General features: G+C 41.6%; 1 protein-coding gene across 1 annotated transcript in view; it reads left to right on the top strand.

The window, feature by feature from the left end:
- The first annotated feature begins 18,779 nt into the window (after positions 1-18,779).
- The window catches only part of PCSK1 (proprotein convertase subtilisin/kexin type 1), a 39,347-nt gene continuing 37,484 nt past the window's right edge, over positions 18,780-20,642 (top strand). The window contains exon 1 of the mRNA XM_074952875.1: positions 18,780-19,210. Within this exon, the coding sequence (XP_074808976.1) occupies positions 19,040-19,210 (171 nt within the window). The 5' untranslated portion in view covers positions 18,780-19,039. The remainder of the gene's footprint in view (positions 19,211-20,642) is intronic.

Below are 20,642 nucleotides of genomic sequence, written 5' to 3'. Positions count from 1 at the left end.
ATAAGCTGTAGTAATAAGCTTTATATCTAGAGCTTCATCACCCTTGTAGGTTCCAGTTCATGAGATTACAAGTATTGAACTCTGTAGGATCTGTTAATTGGTGTTATGGAACCTAAACATGCAAGAAAGGCTCCATTTTTCACCTGTGCAACAATGTGGATTTTGAGGAGCAGTGTCTAGACTAGTGGTTCTCAAACTTTTTTTTTCGTGGACCCCTTTAAAATTTCTGAGTGTCTCAGCGGACCACTTAATGATCTTTCCAAATGTTGTTTATACTGTTAGATAACTATTGTAAATAGCTATATTGTAAATAGCTATATAAAAAACCCTTAATAATAATTAACGTTTTTGTTCTGCAAATAAAAGCATACAAATCATATTTTAATATCAATAGTCTTACCTTTCTAATGCGATAGATGTGCCCTCTCTCCTGCGACACAGCAGCCCCCAAGCTGGGGCTGGGAATGAGGGGGGTCTCTCCCTCTCTCCTCCACTGCGGCAGCCCTGAGCTGGAGCTGGGAAGGAGGGGGGTCTTTCCCCCATCACAGCAGCCACAGAGCTGAGGCTGGGAAGGAGGGGGTCTCTCCCCAGCAGCCGCAGCCCTGGAGCTGGGGAAAGTCGCCTCTTTCTCTGGACGTTGCAACCCTGCATGTCCCAAATTCCCCCCATTCCCTCTTCTCACCCCACTGGCCCCTCCCACCTACCTCCTATTCCCCTCAAGGCCACCACCTCACCTTACATGTGCATCTTCTCGTAGGTCCAGGCACCTAATTAGTGGAGCCGCGCAGGCGTGGCTCCACTAATTAGGTGGGTGGCCCTTCATTCTCTGGTGTGCTGCCACGCAGGCATGCACCTTAAAGGGAACTATCTACGTACCACCTGAATGGAGCTTGCGGACCGCTGGTGGTCCACGGACCAGAGTTTGAGAACCTCTAGACTAGACCTCTTGGTCTGCAGAAAAATGAAGCTAGAGAAGGCGCCACCCAGTGCCCCCAGAAATCTCCAAGGGGGTGGAACTGGGCCTGCTAGAAAGCAGAGGAGGGAAGGCCACTGCCTGAATGGACAACAACAGTAAGGCTGGGGGATTACAACAATCATATGGTGAGACTATCACCAAGATACTCAATCAGCTGCACAGAGAATCCCACACAGCGCTCACTCGCTCTGCGTGTGCACGCATGTGCATGTGCATGTGTATGTATATATATATATATATGTAAAGGGGGGTAGGGCAAGCAATAGAGACTAGGGAGCTGAATCCTTGCATGTTCATTTGAATATCTCTGGCACTTTGCCCTGTTCCTGGTGCAGTTAAGGGCCTCCTCCTCCCTTCTGTTTCAAAGAGAAAAAGCTCATACAAATTTGCTGTCTCTGAATGCTATTTCTTTACTCACAGAGCTGTTTTCACAGACTTCCTATTTCTCTGTTCTTAGATCTCTCCTTTGATGTGAAACGTTCCCTAGGAACTGTTTATTCCGATAACAAAAATAATGACTTGGTTGTTCTGGGCTCAGCTGCTTATTTTTACCCACCTGCTCCAGTCTCCAAAGCCTTGGTTAAGTACGTATCATATACACTGTGACAGTGCAAACAAATATGTGCTCCTGTGGGTGTGCACTTACTCACTCTGCTATGCACTGGTATCTATTTGGGAATTTCCAGTCACTCAATGCTCATGCTGCCGCTAAAATAACTTTTAGGCGTAAAGCTTATGAATTAATCATTGTTTTAATCCAATGAAAGCTGAGCTGTGCTAGATCCGCTCTGTCACCTGCTACCTATTTCTGTCTTGGGTATTAAGACCGCTGTATATAACAAGGTTATTTTTTTTTCACGAGTACTGGGAAGGAATTTTCAGTTTTAAGAAATAAACCTGCCTTCTGCAAGGAGTGGCTGGTATGGTAGTAGCAAATGTATCGGTTAGATGTGGGGGTTTTTTTGTTTTCTGTGTGTGTGTGATGTTCTTACAGCAGTGTACATGAAAACCAAATAGCCCATTACAAAGAGGGCGAATATTATGCAATTCAGATTCTGTAGCTACATGTCAGATATTCAAAAGCATTCCTAATGTCCCTTTTCTTCTTCATCTGACCAGGAGGAAGAATGATCTAGAGATTAGGATGGTAGCCAGAGATCTGAGTTCAACACTCACCTGTACCACAGATTTCCCTGTACGATCTGAGCCCTGTGAGTGGATCTTCAAAGGTGTGTAGGTAGTGTGGCAGACTGGAGGTGCCTGGGGAATTGGAAGGGACCCAAGGAAATACTGGAGGGTCCGTGGAAGGAAGGGCATCGATAACTATGGGAGGGAAGAGGGAGCTGGACACCAAGAGAGGATTAGAACGCCACGCCCCAATTTAAATCCAAACCATCGGGCCTCAGCCAGATCCCACTTTTATACCAAAGTTTCCACTTTGACTGAGAATTGGGGAGATTAAATTACTACTCAGAAGTTAAAATCTGCTCAGCTCAAAATCCCACAAAGGATCTTCCTGATTCCTGACTTTTTCTGTAACCACGATAACAGCCTTTGCTGCAAGCAAAGGAGAGCCTGTGGAATTATATGATGCCGAATTTTACCTAGAGACGTTATTAGTCTTCAGAGGTGAGTTTGGCATCTCTAAAGGGAAAGGTGCCATTCAACCTCTAGGAAGGACTAGCATTTTCATACCCCTACCCTTTACATATCCTGCTTTCTGACCCCAATGTATGAAATGCCACTTCTGGAAGAGAGTACCACCAGAACAACATTACAGTGCAAAAAGCAGTAATTCGTTGGCTCTGTGATGTTATTCTCAAAAGTAATGCAGTCTGAGGCACCTCAGAGGTGTTTCTAGAAATTATACCACAATTTGGCAAGGATTTTGAGTGTAGATATAAGTGTAGCTATTTCAGTATCTACATATCTAATCTGATCTCTTCTATTGCCCATACTTTACAATGAGATTCTGTAGAGTTGCTTTACATATGGATGGCAATATAAAACAATGGAATCTGTTCTAAAGGGGCATGGACAACTTGAATGTTCTGAAACTGTCCAGTTGCCAAAATCTGAGATTTTAAAACTCAAGAGTTTAAATTTCTTTCCTAATGATAGGTTTCAGAGAAGCAGCCGTGTTAGTCTGTATTCGCAAAAGAAAAGGAGTACTTGTGGCACCTTAGAGACTAACAAATTTATTTGTATCATTGATCAACCTCGGCCTGGACCAGTCCACACAAGAGATCCACTTCCTGGACACTATGGTGCTAATAAGCGATGGTCACATAAACACCACCCTATACAGGGAAACCTACTGACCGCTATTCCTACCTACATGCCTCCAGCTTTCATCCAGACCACACCACACGATCCATCATCTACAGCCAAGCTCGACGATACAACCGCATTTGCTCCAACCCCTCAGACAGAGACAAACACCTGCAAGATCTCTATCAAGCATTCTTACAACTACAATACCCACCTGCTGAAGTGAAGAAACAGATTGACAGAGCCAGAAGAGTACCCAGAAGTCACCTACTACAGGACAGGCCCAACAAAGAAAATAACAGAACGCCACTAGCCATCACCTTCAGCCCCCAACTAAACCTCTCCAACGCATCGTCAAGGATCTACAACCTATCCTGAAGGACGACCCATCACTCTCACAGATCTTGGGAGACAGGCCAGTCCTTGCCTACAGACAGCCCCCCAACCTGAAGCAAATACTCACCAGCAACCACAAACCACACAACAGAACCACTAACCCAGTAACCTATCCTTGCAACAAAGCCCGTTGCCAACTGTGCCCACATATCTGTTCAGGGGACACCATCATAGGGCCTAATCACATCAGCCACACTATCAGAGGCTCATTCACCTGCACATTTACCAATGTGATATATGCCGTCATGTGCCAGCAATGCCCTTCTGCCATGTACATTGGTCAAACTGGACAGTCTCTACGTAAAAGAATAAATGGACACAGATCAGACGTCAAGAATTATAACATTCAAAAACGAGTCGGAGAACACTTCAATCTCTTTGCTCACCCGATTACAGACCTAAAAGTGGCAATTCTTCAACAAAAAGACTTCAAAAACAGACTCCAATGAGAGACTGCTGAATTGGAATTAATTTGCAAACTGGATACAATTAACTTAGGCTTGAATAGAGACTGGGAGTGGATGGGTCATTACACAAAGTAAAACTATTTCCCCTTGTTTATTTCCCCCCACCTACCCCCCTCTGTTTCTCAGACGTTCTTGTCAACTGCTGGAAATGGCCCACCTTGATTATCACTACAAAAGGGTTTTTTCCCCCCGCTCTCCTGCTGGTAATATCTCACCTTAAGTGATCACTCTCATTACAGTGTGTAGGTAACACCCATTGTTTCATGTTCTCTATGTATATACATCTCCCCACTGTATTTTCCACTGAATGCATCCGATGAAGTGAGCTGAAGCCCACGAAAGCTTATGCTCAAATAAATTTGTTAGTCTCTAAGGTGTCACAAGTCCTCCTTTTCTTTTCCTAATGATGTTTACAAAGCTTTTTGGGTGAGTGCCAAGCCCTATTAATACCACCAAACATAATCCCCCTTTCCTCTCTGTGCACATCTACCTGCTGCCTCTTCAGCTTTAGTTTTGCTGCTGCTGCTACTGCTAAATGCTTTCATGCAGGGCCTAGAGAAGAAAGTGCATAGGAGCTTCCTAAGATCTGTACAAGAGAATGATGTCATCCTGCTTTAGTGCATGAGACAGGAAATGTGACTTCCCATCAACAGGAAAATTTCCTATTCACAAAGTGCTGTCAAATGCACTTGGTAAACAAAAGGAAAACCAGAGAAAAATATTTGCTATAATCTCTTTTGCTTATATTTTATCTGGTTCTTGCAACAGTAACTGGTACACATTTTAAAATGGCAATGTGATTTTCAAGATATTGGTTTCCCTTTAGGTGACCACTAAAGAGCTTTACAAAAGTTGATTGCTTAGTGGAAGGAGCTTTCTACTAAAGGTTCAGAAGAATTGTATGCAATATGACTGGAGATGCTTTCAGATGGTCAGTTAAGACTGGAGGTTGCCTGTGTCGTTTTCACCCAAATAACACTACTATTCATGAGAGAGACAGGCTTTCAAGCTTACACAGAGCTCTTCTTCACCTCTGTGTAAGCTCAAAAGTTTGTCTCTCTCTCTCTCTCACCAACAAAAGTTGCTCCAGTAAAAGATATTAACTCACCCGCCTTGTCTCTTTAATATCCTAGGACCAACATAGCTACAACAACTCTGCATGCTCCTATTCATGTAATATATGCAGAAAATAAATGTATGGTAATAGAAAAATGAATGTGGAATGCAATATATTGTAAGTAATGTAAATGGCATTGAGCTAGATTTGCTATACTCACATTTTAGTAGGGAAGAGTCTTCTAAAAAAAAAAGAGGAGAGGAGAAACCAAAATGTCCACAGTGATTCAGAGATGAGCTCATATGGCTTGACTTCTATATTGATTTTTGTTTCTGCCTAGCAACATGACTTCATAGTGATTATATAAAAATACAAAGGAAACTGAAAGCTGCTGTGTTGCTCTTGTAAAAAAACAGCAAAAATTGTTCATGGAAATGTCATTAAATTAGTCTTTGGAGATTCCGACATTAAAATGCAAAACTAGACTATTTGATCAGTGAGAAGTTAAATGTAAGAGCCTTCTTGTATCTGAATTAGGCGTTGTCCTTTAATTTAACTAAATAAACCTGTATATGGAGTCCTGTTCAAACATATCACAGACAGCAAACATTCTCTTTTTGTTGAACAAAATGCAAAAGAGATAGTGGGTGGAAATCAGCCTAGAAAAACACACTGTCCATCATAGCCTATTTCAGATAGGAGAGAGTTTATTAAACAGCTGTATATATTTTCAAGGAAAGGGGAAAATTTTCATTGGTATATTTCCAGATACTGCAGCAACATTATCAGAAGCACATCTTCTGGAAGAGGTTCTAGGGATAGTTAATAAATGTGGTGGTGGCTATTGAGGGAAGAATACTGAAAAGATTGTTCACAAACATTTGTTTGGAGTTTTACATCAATGTGCTTTGACATTGTTTATCCTTTGTGTTTGCTTTCCATGCATATTGTAGTTGAATGAGTTCCCTGGCAGGTATGCTTTTGCCAGGAGCTGAGCACCAGCATCCAGGAAGGGGTTGAGTGCCTTCAACTTCCATTGGAATAAAGAGATTGATCCTGTAGGGAACGGTGTTCCATTTTGTTTGCCTCTTAGGATCAGACCCTCAGAGAACTGTGCTCTGCTTTTGATGGTTTAACTCAAGAAAGATGCTATATAGCTAAGATTGTTCTTCTCTGGATCTTTTCAGTGAAGATAGCTAGAGGCACTGCAGCATTTCATATGATGGGAGAGAATAAAATCTAGGATTATTTAGCATGAAAAAGATGAGTTATAAGGGTGTTAACTGAGATACTGTATTTAATCTGAAAAGGAGACTGATCATTCCCTTTCTTTTATGCTACCTCATAATGCAGTATCAGAATGAGTCATGCAGTGACATTTAAAGCAGGTAGATTTTAAAGTAATAAAAGGATATACTTTTTCACACATCCTGCAATCCCCCTGTGGGATTTAGTAGCAAAGATGGTCATGGAGATAAATGCTGACATCCACACTATGGCTTGTAAAGCTTTCTCCTTTCAGTCCACCCTTCACCATTTGATCCTCTCACCAGATCTCTCTCTTTTTTAAAGACTCCAAAAGTGGGTAAGAGGTGAAATAGCCCATTCCCTCATAATTGTGTCCAGTTAGGCCTAACTTTGAACATACCAATTTTGGTCCACTAATTTCCTATTCCATTCTCCTTTGTTTACAAGTCATGATCTTATAACAGTCTTTGGATGGTATCAACAGACATTCTTGTTTGGACTAATTCAGTCTTTTTGTCTTTAACTGTTGCTGACTTTTATAAATTATTTTATGTAACAGGTTGAGTTGGACTTTTGTCATATTGGACAATTTAGAGTATAGGTCTCTGCACAACAACACTGCCTCGTGCAGTGGGGCCCGGGTCCCTGACTGGGGGTTCTGAACACTGCTTCAATACAAATATTAAGTAATAATTAAATAGTGAAGACACAAACTACTCACCACAGGAATCAGGAAGAAATTTCTCCCTTCCCTCATGTTACAGTATTGCACAATTGACTGGGGGCATTATGGTTTTTTCTTTTTCCCCTGAAGTATCAGTTATAAGCCAGGCTTGGGGGCCAGATGCCAGCCTACATGGACAGCTATAGAAAAATTCTGTAGTGTTAGTACTGTGTATTGAGAACAAAAAGTGTCTAGTTTGCAAAAATGTTATTACATTGATTATCACACAACAAAAAAGCCACAGTAAAAATACTTCCTATTTATATGCATCACCCATAGCGCTCACTGAAATGTCATCTATTGTGTGTATCTGGCATATATCTAATCAGCAAATCTGGTTGTCGTGAATAGCTTTCTTAGAACTATAATTGGTTACCAGAGCTGAAACCTTATCTCAAGAAGTGTTTAAAACCTGTGCTCCAATAGTCAGTTATGCTTCAGTAGTTCAAACGACTGTAATTTTCAAGATGGATTTTAATCATTTGATATAAGTCAGCATTTGACTTTTTAGATTAAAGTACACATATAGTCATTGAAGGCTATATGTTGCTAAGTGTTACTTAACAGTACAATTTGGATAATACATGGAGATGGAAATACCATCCTGCGGAGGAGTGAACTTCACATGCAAGCTTTGCCTATATACAAACTTGCACAGGTTTAGCTATACCAGTGCAAACTCCTGTGTGGACACTCTTATTTCAGTTTTCTGTGGCTTATTTTGGTTTAGTATATACCTGTTTCTGATCAACATAAACTACACCAAAGTAAGTTCAGTTTAAAGCAAAATTAGAATGTCCACACAGGAGTTTGCTCCGGTTCAAATAAATTGGTTTAAATTCACACCTTCAAATCATCCACATACAGTTAAATTGATGCAACCCTACATATGACCAAGTCCCCAGACTTATTTAAATGGAGCTACCAAATTGGTGGTCAGATACAATGGTCATAGGCATGATATAAGAACTTAGCTAGATGGAAAACACAGCAACATCATAGAAAAAAAAATGAAAGACATTCAAGCTTCACTCCATCCACTGAACGAGAAACTAACATGTCCAGCCACCCTTAGAGTAATGACAAATAAAGGAGGTTGTTGTAGGTGACTGAGAGCTATCATGTAGTGATTGGAATACAGCAGAACTACCATGTGGTGATTGCATTACTGTTCTAAAAACTATCTTCATAAGATAACCCATTCACATTCCCCTGTATCTGTACAGATCTAACAGATTTGTATTGGACCTGGTGGAAATCCCCTTTTTCACAACTGAAAACTTTTGCAAAAAAATGAAAATTTTCATTTTTCATTGATACTTTTATTTATCTAAATTGAAGACATCTTTGAAATGGTTAATAACATTTTTGTTTACTTAAAGCTGGGGTTTTTGGGTAACTTTTTTTTCATTTCCTTTCACTTTTCTCTCAAAGTGTAGTTGTTTTCCATTTGTTTCTTCTCCCTACCTCTTCCTCTTCCATTACATATTGCTTATCCTTTATGTGGGGGTTAAGAAGATCTTACTACTAAATATATGAGTGGAAAGCAATATATAAGAAGTATTATTTATTTATTTGGCTTCTCAAAATATTTTGTGCAAAAATTGCCTTTTTTTAAAAATGAAACTTTTCATTAAAAATGGCAGGGAACATCATTTTGAATCCGACATGAAGTTTTCTGCTAGATTTTTAATCAGTATTTAATCAGTTATTTATCAAAATATTTTTTAAAACCATAATTGAATGTATTGAATTTTTAAAACGTTCAGAAATGATGTTGTTACATACAATATGACATTTCAATTACAATATTAATAGCTATTGCAAAAAAATTTAAATAAAAAAATGGGTTCATTTCAAATCCTGTGAAATGGAAAGAACTTCAAAATTACAATATTTTTCACATTTCCCCATTTTTTTAACCAGCTCTTTTATCAATCACGAGAAGAGCAAGTGAACCTTCTGCATGGCCTAGCGTCTAGAAATCAAACTTCTTTTGGCTTTGTTTCTTCCTCACGATAAAGTCACTGCTGTTTGTCAGTTCTCTTTGTGTTTTACACAGTCCTGCCTGTGCATTTTCCATGCCTTTTGGTTGAATTAACTTGAGACTTTAAATAAACAAAAGTCTACAGGTTGCTAAGAATGAAAAGGTTAAGGTTGTTTCCCAACTGCTTCCTGCTTGTATACACTGTATGCAGTGGATAATGCGTGGTGTCATTAGGCCCATATTCAATTGCATGTGTGGCTGGGAGGGCATGTTTGTGTTTCATTTATTCAGATACTGTTAGACATCCTCAGTGTTCATCTGCAGGAGAACTGAAAATGTGTCATGCGCTATTACACAAGCAAATTTAATGCCCCAAAATAAACATGCACTATTAGTTTGCAGGCAGTAATTGAAGTAAAAACAGGTGTTTCCTATATTCTGTGTGATTACCTACACATATGGCTTCTTTTATATTAGCCTTCAATTACTTTGTAGTGTTAACTCCAGCACAAAAAGAAATAGTACTGATTATAAAGAGTGGGATTTAAGAGTGTGCTTTGGTATAGAGCCAAATTAAATCTAAGCAGGATGGCCCTTCTAATATTTAACTAATTAAACTAAATGAGCACACAACTTTTGAGCCACCAAATTATGGTTTTTGCCACTGTAGTAATTTAATTTCTTGATTTGACTTAGCAAATTAAGACTAAATGTAATATCTGGTACAAAAAAATCCTGCTTATCTGTTAATTGGTATTAACATTCTATATGCGCACTCTAGAATCAATAAAAATACTATGGACACCAAAGGCCATTTTAAAACTTTCAGTAGAAAGTCTTGTTTTTCTTTTGAAACCATTTAGCTCTCCTATGATATCATACTTGCTTTGTAGAATCAGTGACAAGAACCACAGAGTTTATCGTGAGATGCCGGTGGTATTAGTAGCATTCACTTTTTATAACACTTTTTTACAATGAATCTGTCATCTGGGTTAAGATATTCAGACAGGACAACGTTGAAAAGACCAGAAAAGTTTCAGGATCTAACCTAGAGATCTAGCTCATTAGAGAACTACCTAAATGCTCAGGGTGAAAATCGAGGTATTGTACAACACTGGCATAAAGCTCCAACTTGCACTACCCTGGTAGTGTTCCGTGCATGCCACTAGGTGCTGAGTTATGAGCACTTGTAATGGTTACAACTGTCCAAGATTGGTGTAACATTTGTCATCTGACAAAAAAAATGTTTATTAACCATGGCCCCCTTCTCTACTGCAGTAAGAGCAAGGAAGGCGTGTGGTGTCCAAGCCTCTATGTTGGCTGTATGTGTCTGCAGGAGCACCCTTGCACTGATCCGTGCACCCAACTTTTGCTGCCAAATTACATAGTGGTACAGTGCAAAGGATCAGTAAAGCCCCCAAGGATGTGGTCCATTGTCTCTTTATGAATAAATCTTCCTGTGCTTACCACCAAGGTTGTTAACAGTTTATCCATGAGGAAAGAACAATATTTTAGCTTTGTGGATTCTAATTATTGAAATAAGGCCCCTGTGAGCAAATAAAAATGCAGAGTTCCATTCTATATAAGCAATTGACTCAAATGTATGAAGTTACACCAGAACTGAATTTGCCTTATGTGTTTCACTTTATGACTTTTTTACAAAGAAATATTGATATGTGCATGATCATTCCTTACAAACAGTATTTCTCCCACCCCAAAACATAAAATGCAGGCGTTCACCCTGAAGATGTTTGATCCTTTCAACACATTTGGGTCAGATTTTAAGTTCTTATCAAAACCAGAAACAAGGTAAGTTTTACCTGGCTTTGGTTTTCATGATTAAACTTGCATAAGTATGATTAGTCCATATTGTGGTGGTATTCTCCAAATTATACAAAGACGAGGGAATTTCATTGATCTATTTGGACTTTCCTCCAAGGTGTTTTGATTATTGATGACTGGTTTCTCATTTTGACAAGTCTCACTCTTTTGCTGCTGTGTCTTAAGTGTCTTTATTTTCTGGTATCAGTATCTTTGGTAGATGATATGCTGCCATTGATAGGTGTTTGCAGGCTTCTGGATCTGCCAGACCTATCATTTGTGGCAGATTTTGACTGGTGTTTTTGAGTGATATCTTGAATGGGAAAGCTTATGTGTCAAATTTGCTGCTAGTGTAAACAGGTACACCTTCATTGATGTCAATGGAGATGAACCCCATGACACTAGCAATGAATATGACCCGCTGTCTATAGTGTGCGTCACCAGTTGTAGTGAGCACATTAAGGAGAAGAGCATAAAGTGCATCCATATGTAGAATACATTACCATTCTCAGATTAAATTTGTTCCAGTGTTGAGATCCCACAGAAGGCCCTATAGCGTATATAAGCCATATATTAAGGTGATTGAAATGGTTCACAGGGGGCCTCGTTCAGGCTTCACCTGCAAAGGGCTGAATTTCAGCCATAATATACAGAGATGCACATACTTTTTTGAGATTTTGTACTTGGAGTTAAACTCAAGCCAATAGTGTCTATTAATGAGTTTATTTTATTTTCCATACTTTTACGGATCATCTGGTTAAACGATGGCTTCTTGTAATTTGGCAACATCCATTTCTTCTTTTCAATTAGCGATCTACAACCAATGACATTATTTCTCATTCACTGATTATTTATTTTCTGCCTCTTCAGAAAATAAAAACAGGAATATGTATATGTGACGTCAAGCCACAGATGTATGCACCAGTTCTGTGGGCACAATTTGAAAATCTGACCATTTGAATCACTGGAAATCTAGTTTGCTGGGGCGGGGAATGTAGCTCTTTCAGAGTTAGGAAGGGAGTACTATTATCATCTGTAAGATATATGGAAGATGTATTTTCTGATTGTAACTATTAAGATTTTGTAAGAAAAATTCAATATAGAAAAAAGATAGTTGGCTGCTCTGTGTTCATATGATCTGGAATTAGTATTTCACCTTGGCAGCTTCAAATATTTCTGTTTTCTCAAGTAGTCATGGTGATGACATGCTCTCCATTATAACATTCTTCAAGTGCAAAACATAAATCGCTTCTTCTACGTGAGACCATTCAGAATTAACAAATAAACAGGGCCTGATTCTGAGCGGTGCTAAGCACCTATATATCCCAGTGAAGTCAATGGAGGCTGTAGGTGTTTAGCGCCTGTCATAGTCATACCTACTGTATAGTTATTGACACTAGCCAGTTCAGTATATTCAGTCCTTGGTGTTATCAGCACTCACTGCTTCTGTTAGAATATAATGTCTTCATTTTCCTGGACTGCTACCTTAAGGGGCTTTTTGTTGCTCTGTTAGCTTTGCACTGTGCAGACCTTTCTTAATTGTAGTAATCACCCAAAGCAGTTCCTCGGACTACTTGGATATATATTTGTTCTTTCCTTTGTATCAATACTACAACCTCTCACACAAATTTGCTTTTTGGCTGCTACTCCCCCTCCTCCTTGAATGCAATTTAGGATGTGTTTGTCACTGAACATTTAAACAGTTCAACAGAGGCAGTTTCTGTGTGTGAGTGGTTAAGTTAAAGCTGCATAAGGGTGCTTCTGATTCACATTACAGCATCTCTGTTGCAGGCTGGTTTCAAAACATAGAAGCATGAGTGGAGATTGGAAGATAAGTCTGCATTGTTTACTTAATTCTGTTCTATCTTTAGCATGTACAATGCATGCGGAAGTTTTGTTGCCCTTTTTGACCAGAGCAGCTAGTCAAATGTTCTAGGCAGCAGTAGAAACTGAGCGAGTCTGGTATTCTCTTTGATGAAATCTTGTTCGTTTATCAGGAATGAACAATGTCCTGCTTCTCCAAATGCAGGAGGAACCAAGAACAAAAGGAGCAGTTTCTTAGCTTAAAGCCCCAAGCCTCTTAACCAACAGACCCAAAGCTCTCTCTAGCTTTTTGCAGGATCACACTGTGCTCACAGACTACAGCTTGGCTTTCTTGCTTTTTGCCTTTGTCCTTCTCTCTGTTCTTGTCTGTTCTCAGTTTTTGTATGTTCTCTTAAACACCCACTCACATGCACCTGGTCACAATACCCAGTGGAAACCCCTGCCCACATGGTGCTAGTTTCTGGACAACTCTTTAGGCCTTGTTTTAGGGGTAGTCTCTTCACTGTCTTCTATAACTGTTTTAAATGAATGATGCATTCACACATCAGTTTGAACAAGGTTTTAACTCATCCCATAAAAGTATGATAGTATGTGCAGACACCTAGATTTTCCCAGGTGGTCTCTGTTCTTGTGTACATGTTTTCTGTAGATGCAGAAATGTACATTCAAATATGTAGTCAGTGCTGAAAATCTGGCCTAGAATCTTTAAAGGCTTATTTGCAGGGACATAGGGAAAAAAAGTACTGGGTGAATTTCTGGTCCAATTGAAGTCAGTGATAGTTTTGCCATTGAGTTGAATAGGGAAAGGATTTCACACATTGGATGAAATGACTATTTTAGTATAATATTTACCTGAGAGTCTTGGAGCAATTTACCAAACGTTAATGAAATATTCCTCAAAACATCCCTGCGAGATAGGCATTTACATGTAGGAGAACTAAAGCACAAAGAAATGAAATTATTTACTTTGGCAGTTAGAATCAGAAATGAGACAAGAGCCTATGGTCTCCTGCCGAGGAGCCTGATTTTGTCTGTTTACACTGATGTTACACTGCTATACTTCTTTTGATTTCAGTAGCATTATTCCTGATTTATGCCAACTTGAAGATAAAATCAGGGCCAGAGGGTTGAAATCCTGGCCGCACTGAAGGCAACAGAAAAATTCTCATGGACTTCAGTGGGGTCAGGGTTTTGCCCAAAATATTTAGATACTACAGTGATGATGAACATACTAAAAATGTACAGATAAACAAATTCCTAATTTTGCACTTTAACCCTAAGACCATCCTTTGCCTCAAGAATTTTAATGATTCTTCTTAATTTATGGACTGAAAAATGAGCCTTTTCATTAATCTTTCTCTGTCCAAAGGTCAATTTTATCTTTGCCCACCTCCTGTGCCATTCAAGAAACAAGTCTGCTGAAAAATGAAAAGTAATATGGGTTTAGAAAATCACTTTGTCTTTATGTTAAATTGAAGCTGTGCATTTAGACATTTCTTTTTTTTTAAATTGGTCTGATTGTATATTAGCATATATTTAGCCACAGTACCCCTGGGTGCATCATGGAATAAACACATCTGTCACTCATAAACAGTGCAAAGTCATGGAGCATGAAACAATTATTCTTGGCTTCACCTGATTCTGCTGTACAGGCTATTGCTTTTACATTGCATTATTATTAGACAGGAATATAATGAGCTAAAACCTTCATTTTTATGACATAAGTACATAAGAACAGCCATACTGGATCACACTAAAGGTCCATCTAGCTCAGTACCCTGTCTTCTGACAGTGGCCAATGCCAGGTGCTCCAGAGGGAGTGAACAGAACAGGTAATTGCCAAGTGATCCATCCCCTGTTGCCCATTCCCAGCTTCTGGCAAACAGGCTAGGGACACCATCACTGTTCATCCTGACTAATAGCCATTAATGGACCTATCCTCCATAAAAACCAGGGTCAAGATTTTCAAAACAATCTAAGAGATTTAGACATGCAATCCCATTCATTTTAACTGAGATTCTGTAATATGAATTAGAATCACCCTTTTACATCTTTGACATAATTTCTTACACATAGATACTGCTTTTATCGATTTGTTTAAATATTGAGTGAAAAATTTATCACACAAAGCAATATGAACTTGCAATGTTATAATATTAATAAAAAATGAAATAAATATCTAGGTAGCCCAAGAAACTGCATTGAGCGATTACCACAATTAAGAAGGCCTAGAAAATGCAAGGAAGAGACCTATAATGTAATTGTCCAGGAAACTGAAGAAATCATATTCGTGGCACTGAACACGGATAAAATCAAGGAATGATTAAAATGAATTAAAATTAATGGAAGATTTGTCCTAATCCCATAATTGGCTTTGAAAATCTCAACCTAGGTTACCATACTTCAGTAAATATGAGTATTCAAAATTAGCAGCACTAAATTCCAATATGAGTACCATTATGTTAATTGCTGTTCTATTTTAGCCTGTCTAGTCCAGTGGCTCTCAACCTTTCCAGACTACTGTGCCCCTTTCAGGAGTCTGATTTGTCTTGTGTACCCCCAAATTACACTTCACGTAAAAACTACTTGCGTACAGAACCAGACATAAAAATACAAAAGTGTCACAGTACACTATTACTGGAAATTTGCTTACTTTCTCATATTTATTATATAATTATAAAATATATCAATTGGAATATAACTATTGTACTTGCATTTTAGTGTATAGAGCAGTACAAACATGTTGTTGTCTGTATGAAATTTTAGTTTGCACTGACTGCACTAGTGTTTTTTATGTAGCCTGTTATAAAACTAGGCAAATATCTAGATGAGTTGATGTACCCTCTGGAAGACCTCTGTGTACCTCCAGGAGTACACGTACCCCTGGTTGAGAACCACTGGTCTCGTCTATTACTTACATCATCCTTCTTCTTCCCTTGGCCTCTCTAAACCTCTTGCTTCTATAATCTTACTACTTCTGTCTCCTGTAAATGTGATTAGTCTTTCTTGCCAGAATCTTTTGTCCTCTCACCACCTCTACCATTTTCTGTGTCTTTTGACTTCCTGCCTCATTTGTTTGGCACTTCAGCTGAGGAGCCCAGCTCTGCCAAATGATCGACTACAGGTATCATAAGGCATTCAGACACCATAGTAATTGGCATGGTTTAAGAACCTGAATAAAGCAGAACACAAAACTACTCTCCCATGGCACTTCTCTGAAGTTTAAAAGCAGCTTGCTTTTTCTTTGTAAAGTGTTCTGGTGATTGCAGGTTTGTCCAGCATTACTTTCTCTTCTACCAGACCTCACCCCCACTGGTGCTTCAACTACCTTTGTCAGATTTATTTTGTATTAGGAAACTAAGAATACAATTCCACTCTTGGAGCTGCATGGCAGATCTCCACTTGATTCTAGAGTGTCTGTCTGATCAATTTTTATCTAGATATTTATTCTGAACTCATCACCATAGAATATGAGCACCTTGGTATCTGATTTCATTACATGTTGGAAGAACAGTATATCAGACTAGAGACTACCTTTGGATCTGAGAGGAGGATTTTGCCCAAAGGGAGAAGCTGTTTACTGCTCTTACATTTTAGGTGGCCCCTATGAAACAGAATAGACGTGCTGGTCAGGCTGAGGAATAGTGCCAGGAAAACTGCATTTGTGCCATGATTTTGACATTTAAAAACAACTTTTTGATTTCCCTGTGCTGCATATCATTGACTGACTTGACATCAGTGGGAGCCGTGCAACTGAATGAGGGCCAAATTTGATCTTTACACCATAATGTCTCTGAGAGGATTAAGTAGGCCATGTAAGCTATAGCATACAATGTTAACATTTCTTATAGCGTGATTGCACTTTTTCTTTTTTCTTTTCTCAGACCTTTTTCTTAACTTTATATTTGTATGCACTATATGTAATGACAGGCCAAATTTGGAACATCATGGGAATAGTGCGGTTGAGGTTGGGTGGTGGACAACAGCATGGCAAATGTATGTACAAATGCCATGTTCAGCTACATCCCTGGAAGGAGTATTCAGGTGAATTGTCTATTCTTTGTAAAAATAAACTGGGAGCATTAAGCAACCCACATGTAGTTGTTCAACTACAAAACCAAACTGACCAACTGTTTAGGACAGATGGTTAATGTCAGGCAAAGCAAGCATAGTGACTAGTCTTCAGGAGGGTTTCTGAGCTGTGGGGAGAGGGAAGAGAATGAAATGGCAGCAGAATAGCTAAATAAAATATAAAGAGGGGGAAATTATGAACAGATAAAATGATATATATTTATACAATGTTCTGTTCTTAACAAATGTCAGCATTACTGGAGAACAGAGCCATGCCATGATATGGCAATATAATATTTTAATTCTTTAAAAATTAACAATGATACTTTATTTTAAAGATCCCTAGCACATAGGCTGGGGAGCGGTGCAAATTAATGCATACCTGTGGTGCGATGGAAGTATCAGGGGACATTGTGCATTAATCAAGCATTACTGCATAGTAGGTTTTGTCTTATTAGCTTAATTGAAAAATGTTTTGTTCTCCCAGCTCTTCCCTTTTATTGCTTCTCTGTCTTGAGCACAGCTCTTCCCAAGGATGGCTAGCAGCTAAAAAAAAAAACCCACACTGTAAAGGTTTTGTTTTTAATCAAATGATAAAATCTTTACTCATTTCCAGTTTTAGTACAGGATGAATCTTAGAATTTGTGGGGGAAAACAGCAACCGTATGTTCATCTTGAGGTACTGCCAGGAGTCTGCCAACGCACTTGCCTCACAGTTCAATTACTGCCTTATTAAAAAAGAAGTTGGATCTAAAGCCAGTGTCAAGCGGAGCGGAGATTCGCGGCCGAGAGGGCATGAGACTATCCAGATGCACAGCTCACTCAGATGCAGCCGCTAGTCGCTGTCCATCCCAGCCATGCTGAAACGTGCCATACTTTGGACTGCATTCGAGCAAACCTGCACTTAGACACAGAAGGAATCTATAGTACTCTGCGCCTTCCCTGTCTCAAGCTGTTTTAACTGCATGTTTACTTCTAAGCACTTAGGATAATCGTTCTTCATCCTGACGTACTGAAAAAGATTGTACTAATAGAGAGGGGAAATAAAAATAAACCCCTTACGATTCTGAACGCTTTGTACTGTGCTAAATATCAATATTGGGAAGACGTGTAATTAAGTAGGCACTACTTCCCATTTATTTTCGTGATTAAAATTTGACTTTGAAATACTTTTTCCGAGGGGTAACATCAGATATTTAGGATGTGCCTCTAACTCATTGTCCCGTCGACCCTTTCCCCAGAAAACAGCTCTTCCCGTTTAAACAGAGCAAGAAATCAAACAGGTTTGGGATGTATATCCTTTATCTCCATCTGCGAGCATGTGGTAGGCAATGTTATTCTGCGCGCAGCACACACTGTAATTTCCACTGTCACGCCTGTTCCCACTGCCGTGATTTTTCAAACCCCTAGTTTTAAAATCCCCCAGGAGTAAGGAGGTAAACTAAAGTTGGCGCATTAGAAAACTGCACGTCCCTTTGCTGCAATGGGAGCTGGAGCTGCTTCAGACGAGGTTAGTGCTAGCTGTTTATCTCTTGGACAGAACCCCTTTACAAGTCATCTGCTGGGGCAGTGCAAGCATTTTCCAGGGCGGTTAGAGCCAGTCTGTGAGCTGTGTCGGGCATTAACTCGTGCCTTCTGCAGGTTAGAGCAGCCACCTCCTGGAAGAGGAGCCTAAAGCCCCCTGATAAGAAAAGGCACAATACTGTTTGCTAGTGCCATGCACTTGACAGAGAGCTTATCTCTGGCAGCGCTTAGGGAAGCTATTAATGGTGGAGGATGTGTGTGGGCAGGGGGAGAGGGGTTCAGCTCCTAGCAGAGGGTTGGCTGGGTTTTATTTTTCCTCCTCTTATTTGAATGTGCGTCCGTCCCTCCGGCTTATTTTAGCAACCCCCCCTTCCCCCTCCCCGCTTGGGAATAACCCGCTCGCTCGGGGGCCAGCTACATTTGACGTCAGGCTGGCGTTCGTAGTTTTGACGTGTAAACACTCGGTTCCAGCCCGGCGCGGGAGAGGGTTTGGGCGCCGTTCAGCCCCGAGCCAGAGCCGTGGCGCGCTTGGCTGGGAGACGCTGCGCCCTCCAGCCTGCCGGGTGTCCGCATAGCAACCGGGAGCGAAAGGGCTGCAGCCCGGGGCTATCGATCCGCCGCCTGGTCCCCCCCTCCCCGCGTTTCTTTGATTTCCCGCGTCCCTCGCCGGGCCATGGACGGGAGGCGCCGGGTGGCTCTGGCTCTCCTCTGCGCCTGGTGCGCGGCTGCCAGCCTGGCCGGCGCGGAGAAGCAGTTCGTCAATGAATGGGCGGCGGAGATCCCGGGCGGTCCGGCGGCAGCCCAGGCCATAGCGGAGGAGCTGGAGTACGAGCTGCTGGGCCAGGTAAGGGGCAGCCGGCAGGTAACTTTCGGACGCCCCTCCCCGGGCACGGACCGGCCCCATGTAGCCTGGAGCGCCCCCCCCCCCCGCCAGGTCCCAGCCCTGGGCTCGCTGGGGCGGGGAAGGCGATGGCGGGCGCCGGTCCAGTTAGCTGCGGCGGGCCCGGGTTCGCTCGGGGGGCTGCGCGCAGACGCGCAAGGCGGCGGGGCCGGTGCCCGGGGGCGAGGAGTGCCGGGCTCGGGTCCCGCTCGGGGCTGCCTTGAAACTCGCGCCCCAAGGGGAGTGTTTGCAGCTCCGAGTCCTCTCGCGCCCGGCCCCGCCCGCGCCAGGGAGGTGGGTCCAATATGGCAGCATCGCGTTCCCCGAGTGTCTGGTGTGAGTGGCCAGCGGCTGCCAGCCCTCGGCGCGGGGCGCGGGACTTGCAATGGCAGCGGGCGAGCCGGCAGACAGGTGCCCGCGGCCCGCCAGCTCCCCCGGCAGGGAACGGAGCCTTGTTAACTTTGCTTTACCCGGGAGCTGGTTCTTCCCTCCCCCGCCTGTGCGCGTTACAGAGGAAGATGCCGTAGCCCGTACCTAGCCAGCGGACAGCGAGCCCTCCCCTGCCTCGTGCACAGCCAGGGGGTTCCGCCCCCGCCGCCCCGGGCTCTCTGATTAGGCAAACTTCTGGCCCTGCAGTCGGGGTGGGGGGTGTCTGGCGGCGCTGGCTCGCTCCTCGTGCGCTCGGGATGCCGTGATGTCAGCGTTGTCAGGGATGAGTAACTGCCTTGACGTAACAGCATCCTTGCTGCTCCGCTTCTTCTGGAGCTCCAGCCCCCTGGGTCCTGCTGCTCCAGCCAATGAGATGGGCGGCGTTAGGAACCAAACCACCGCGCAAGGGTAAAAAAAGCCTGTATCTAAGGTTTCAGAGTAGCAGCCTTGTTAGTCTGTATTCGCAAAAAAAAAAAAAAAGGAGGACTTGTGGCACCTTAGAGACTAACCAATTTATTTGAGCATAAGCTTTCGTGAGCTACAGCTCACTTCATCTAAGTAACCCAAGTAGGAGAGAGGATGCTGAAGATAGAGAGCCTGGGGAACCAAGTCTAAAATCCATCTCTCCTCTTCCAGTCCCCCATTGGCTAGCACCACACAGTTTTCCCAAACAGTGTCTTGCCCCGCTGATTGTCAGGGGGAAGACAGGCCCTCTCCATCAAAGAGGTTTATCCTTTCCTAAAACAAACTGCAGTATGTATAATAGTAGGTCCGTGATTATGGCCTGGACCTGGTCCCCCTGAAGACAATGGCATAACTGCCACTGACTTTAGTAGGATATGGATGGATATGTGTATTACTCCCAATATGTCATATGGAAATATAGATTTCATAGCTGTAAACAATAAACTGGGATAGAGAACCCCATCAGCCTAGTTTGCATGCACAAGGAGCTCATATTTGCATA

This window comes from Natator depressus, chromosome 5 (genome assembly GCF_965152275.1).
Source record: "Natator depressus isolate rNatDep1 chromosome 5, rNatDep2.hap1, whole genome shotgun sequence".
Taxonomy (NCBI): Eukaryota; Metazoa; Chordata; order Testudines; family Cheloniidae; genus Natator; species Natator depressus.
This window is presented reverse-complemented; position numbering and strand designations above follow the sequence as displayed.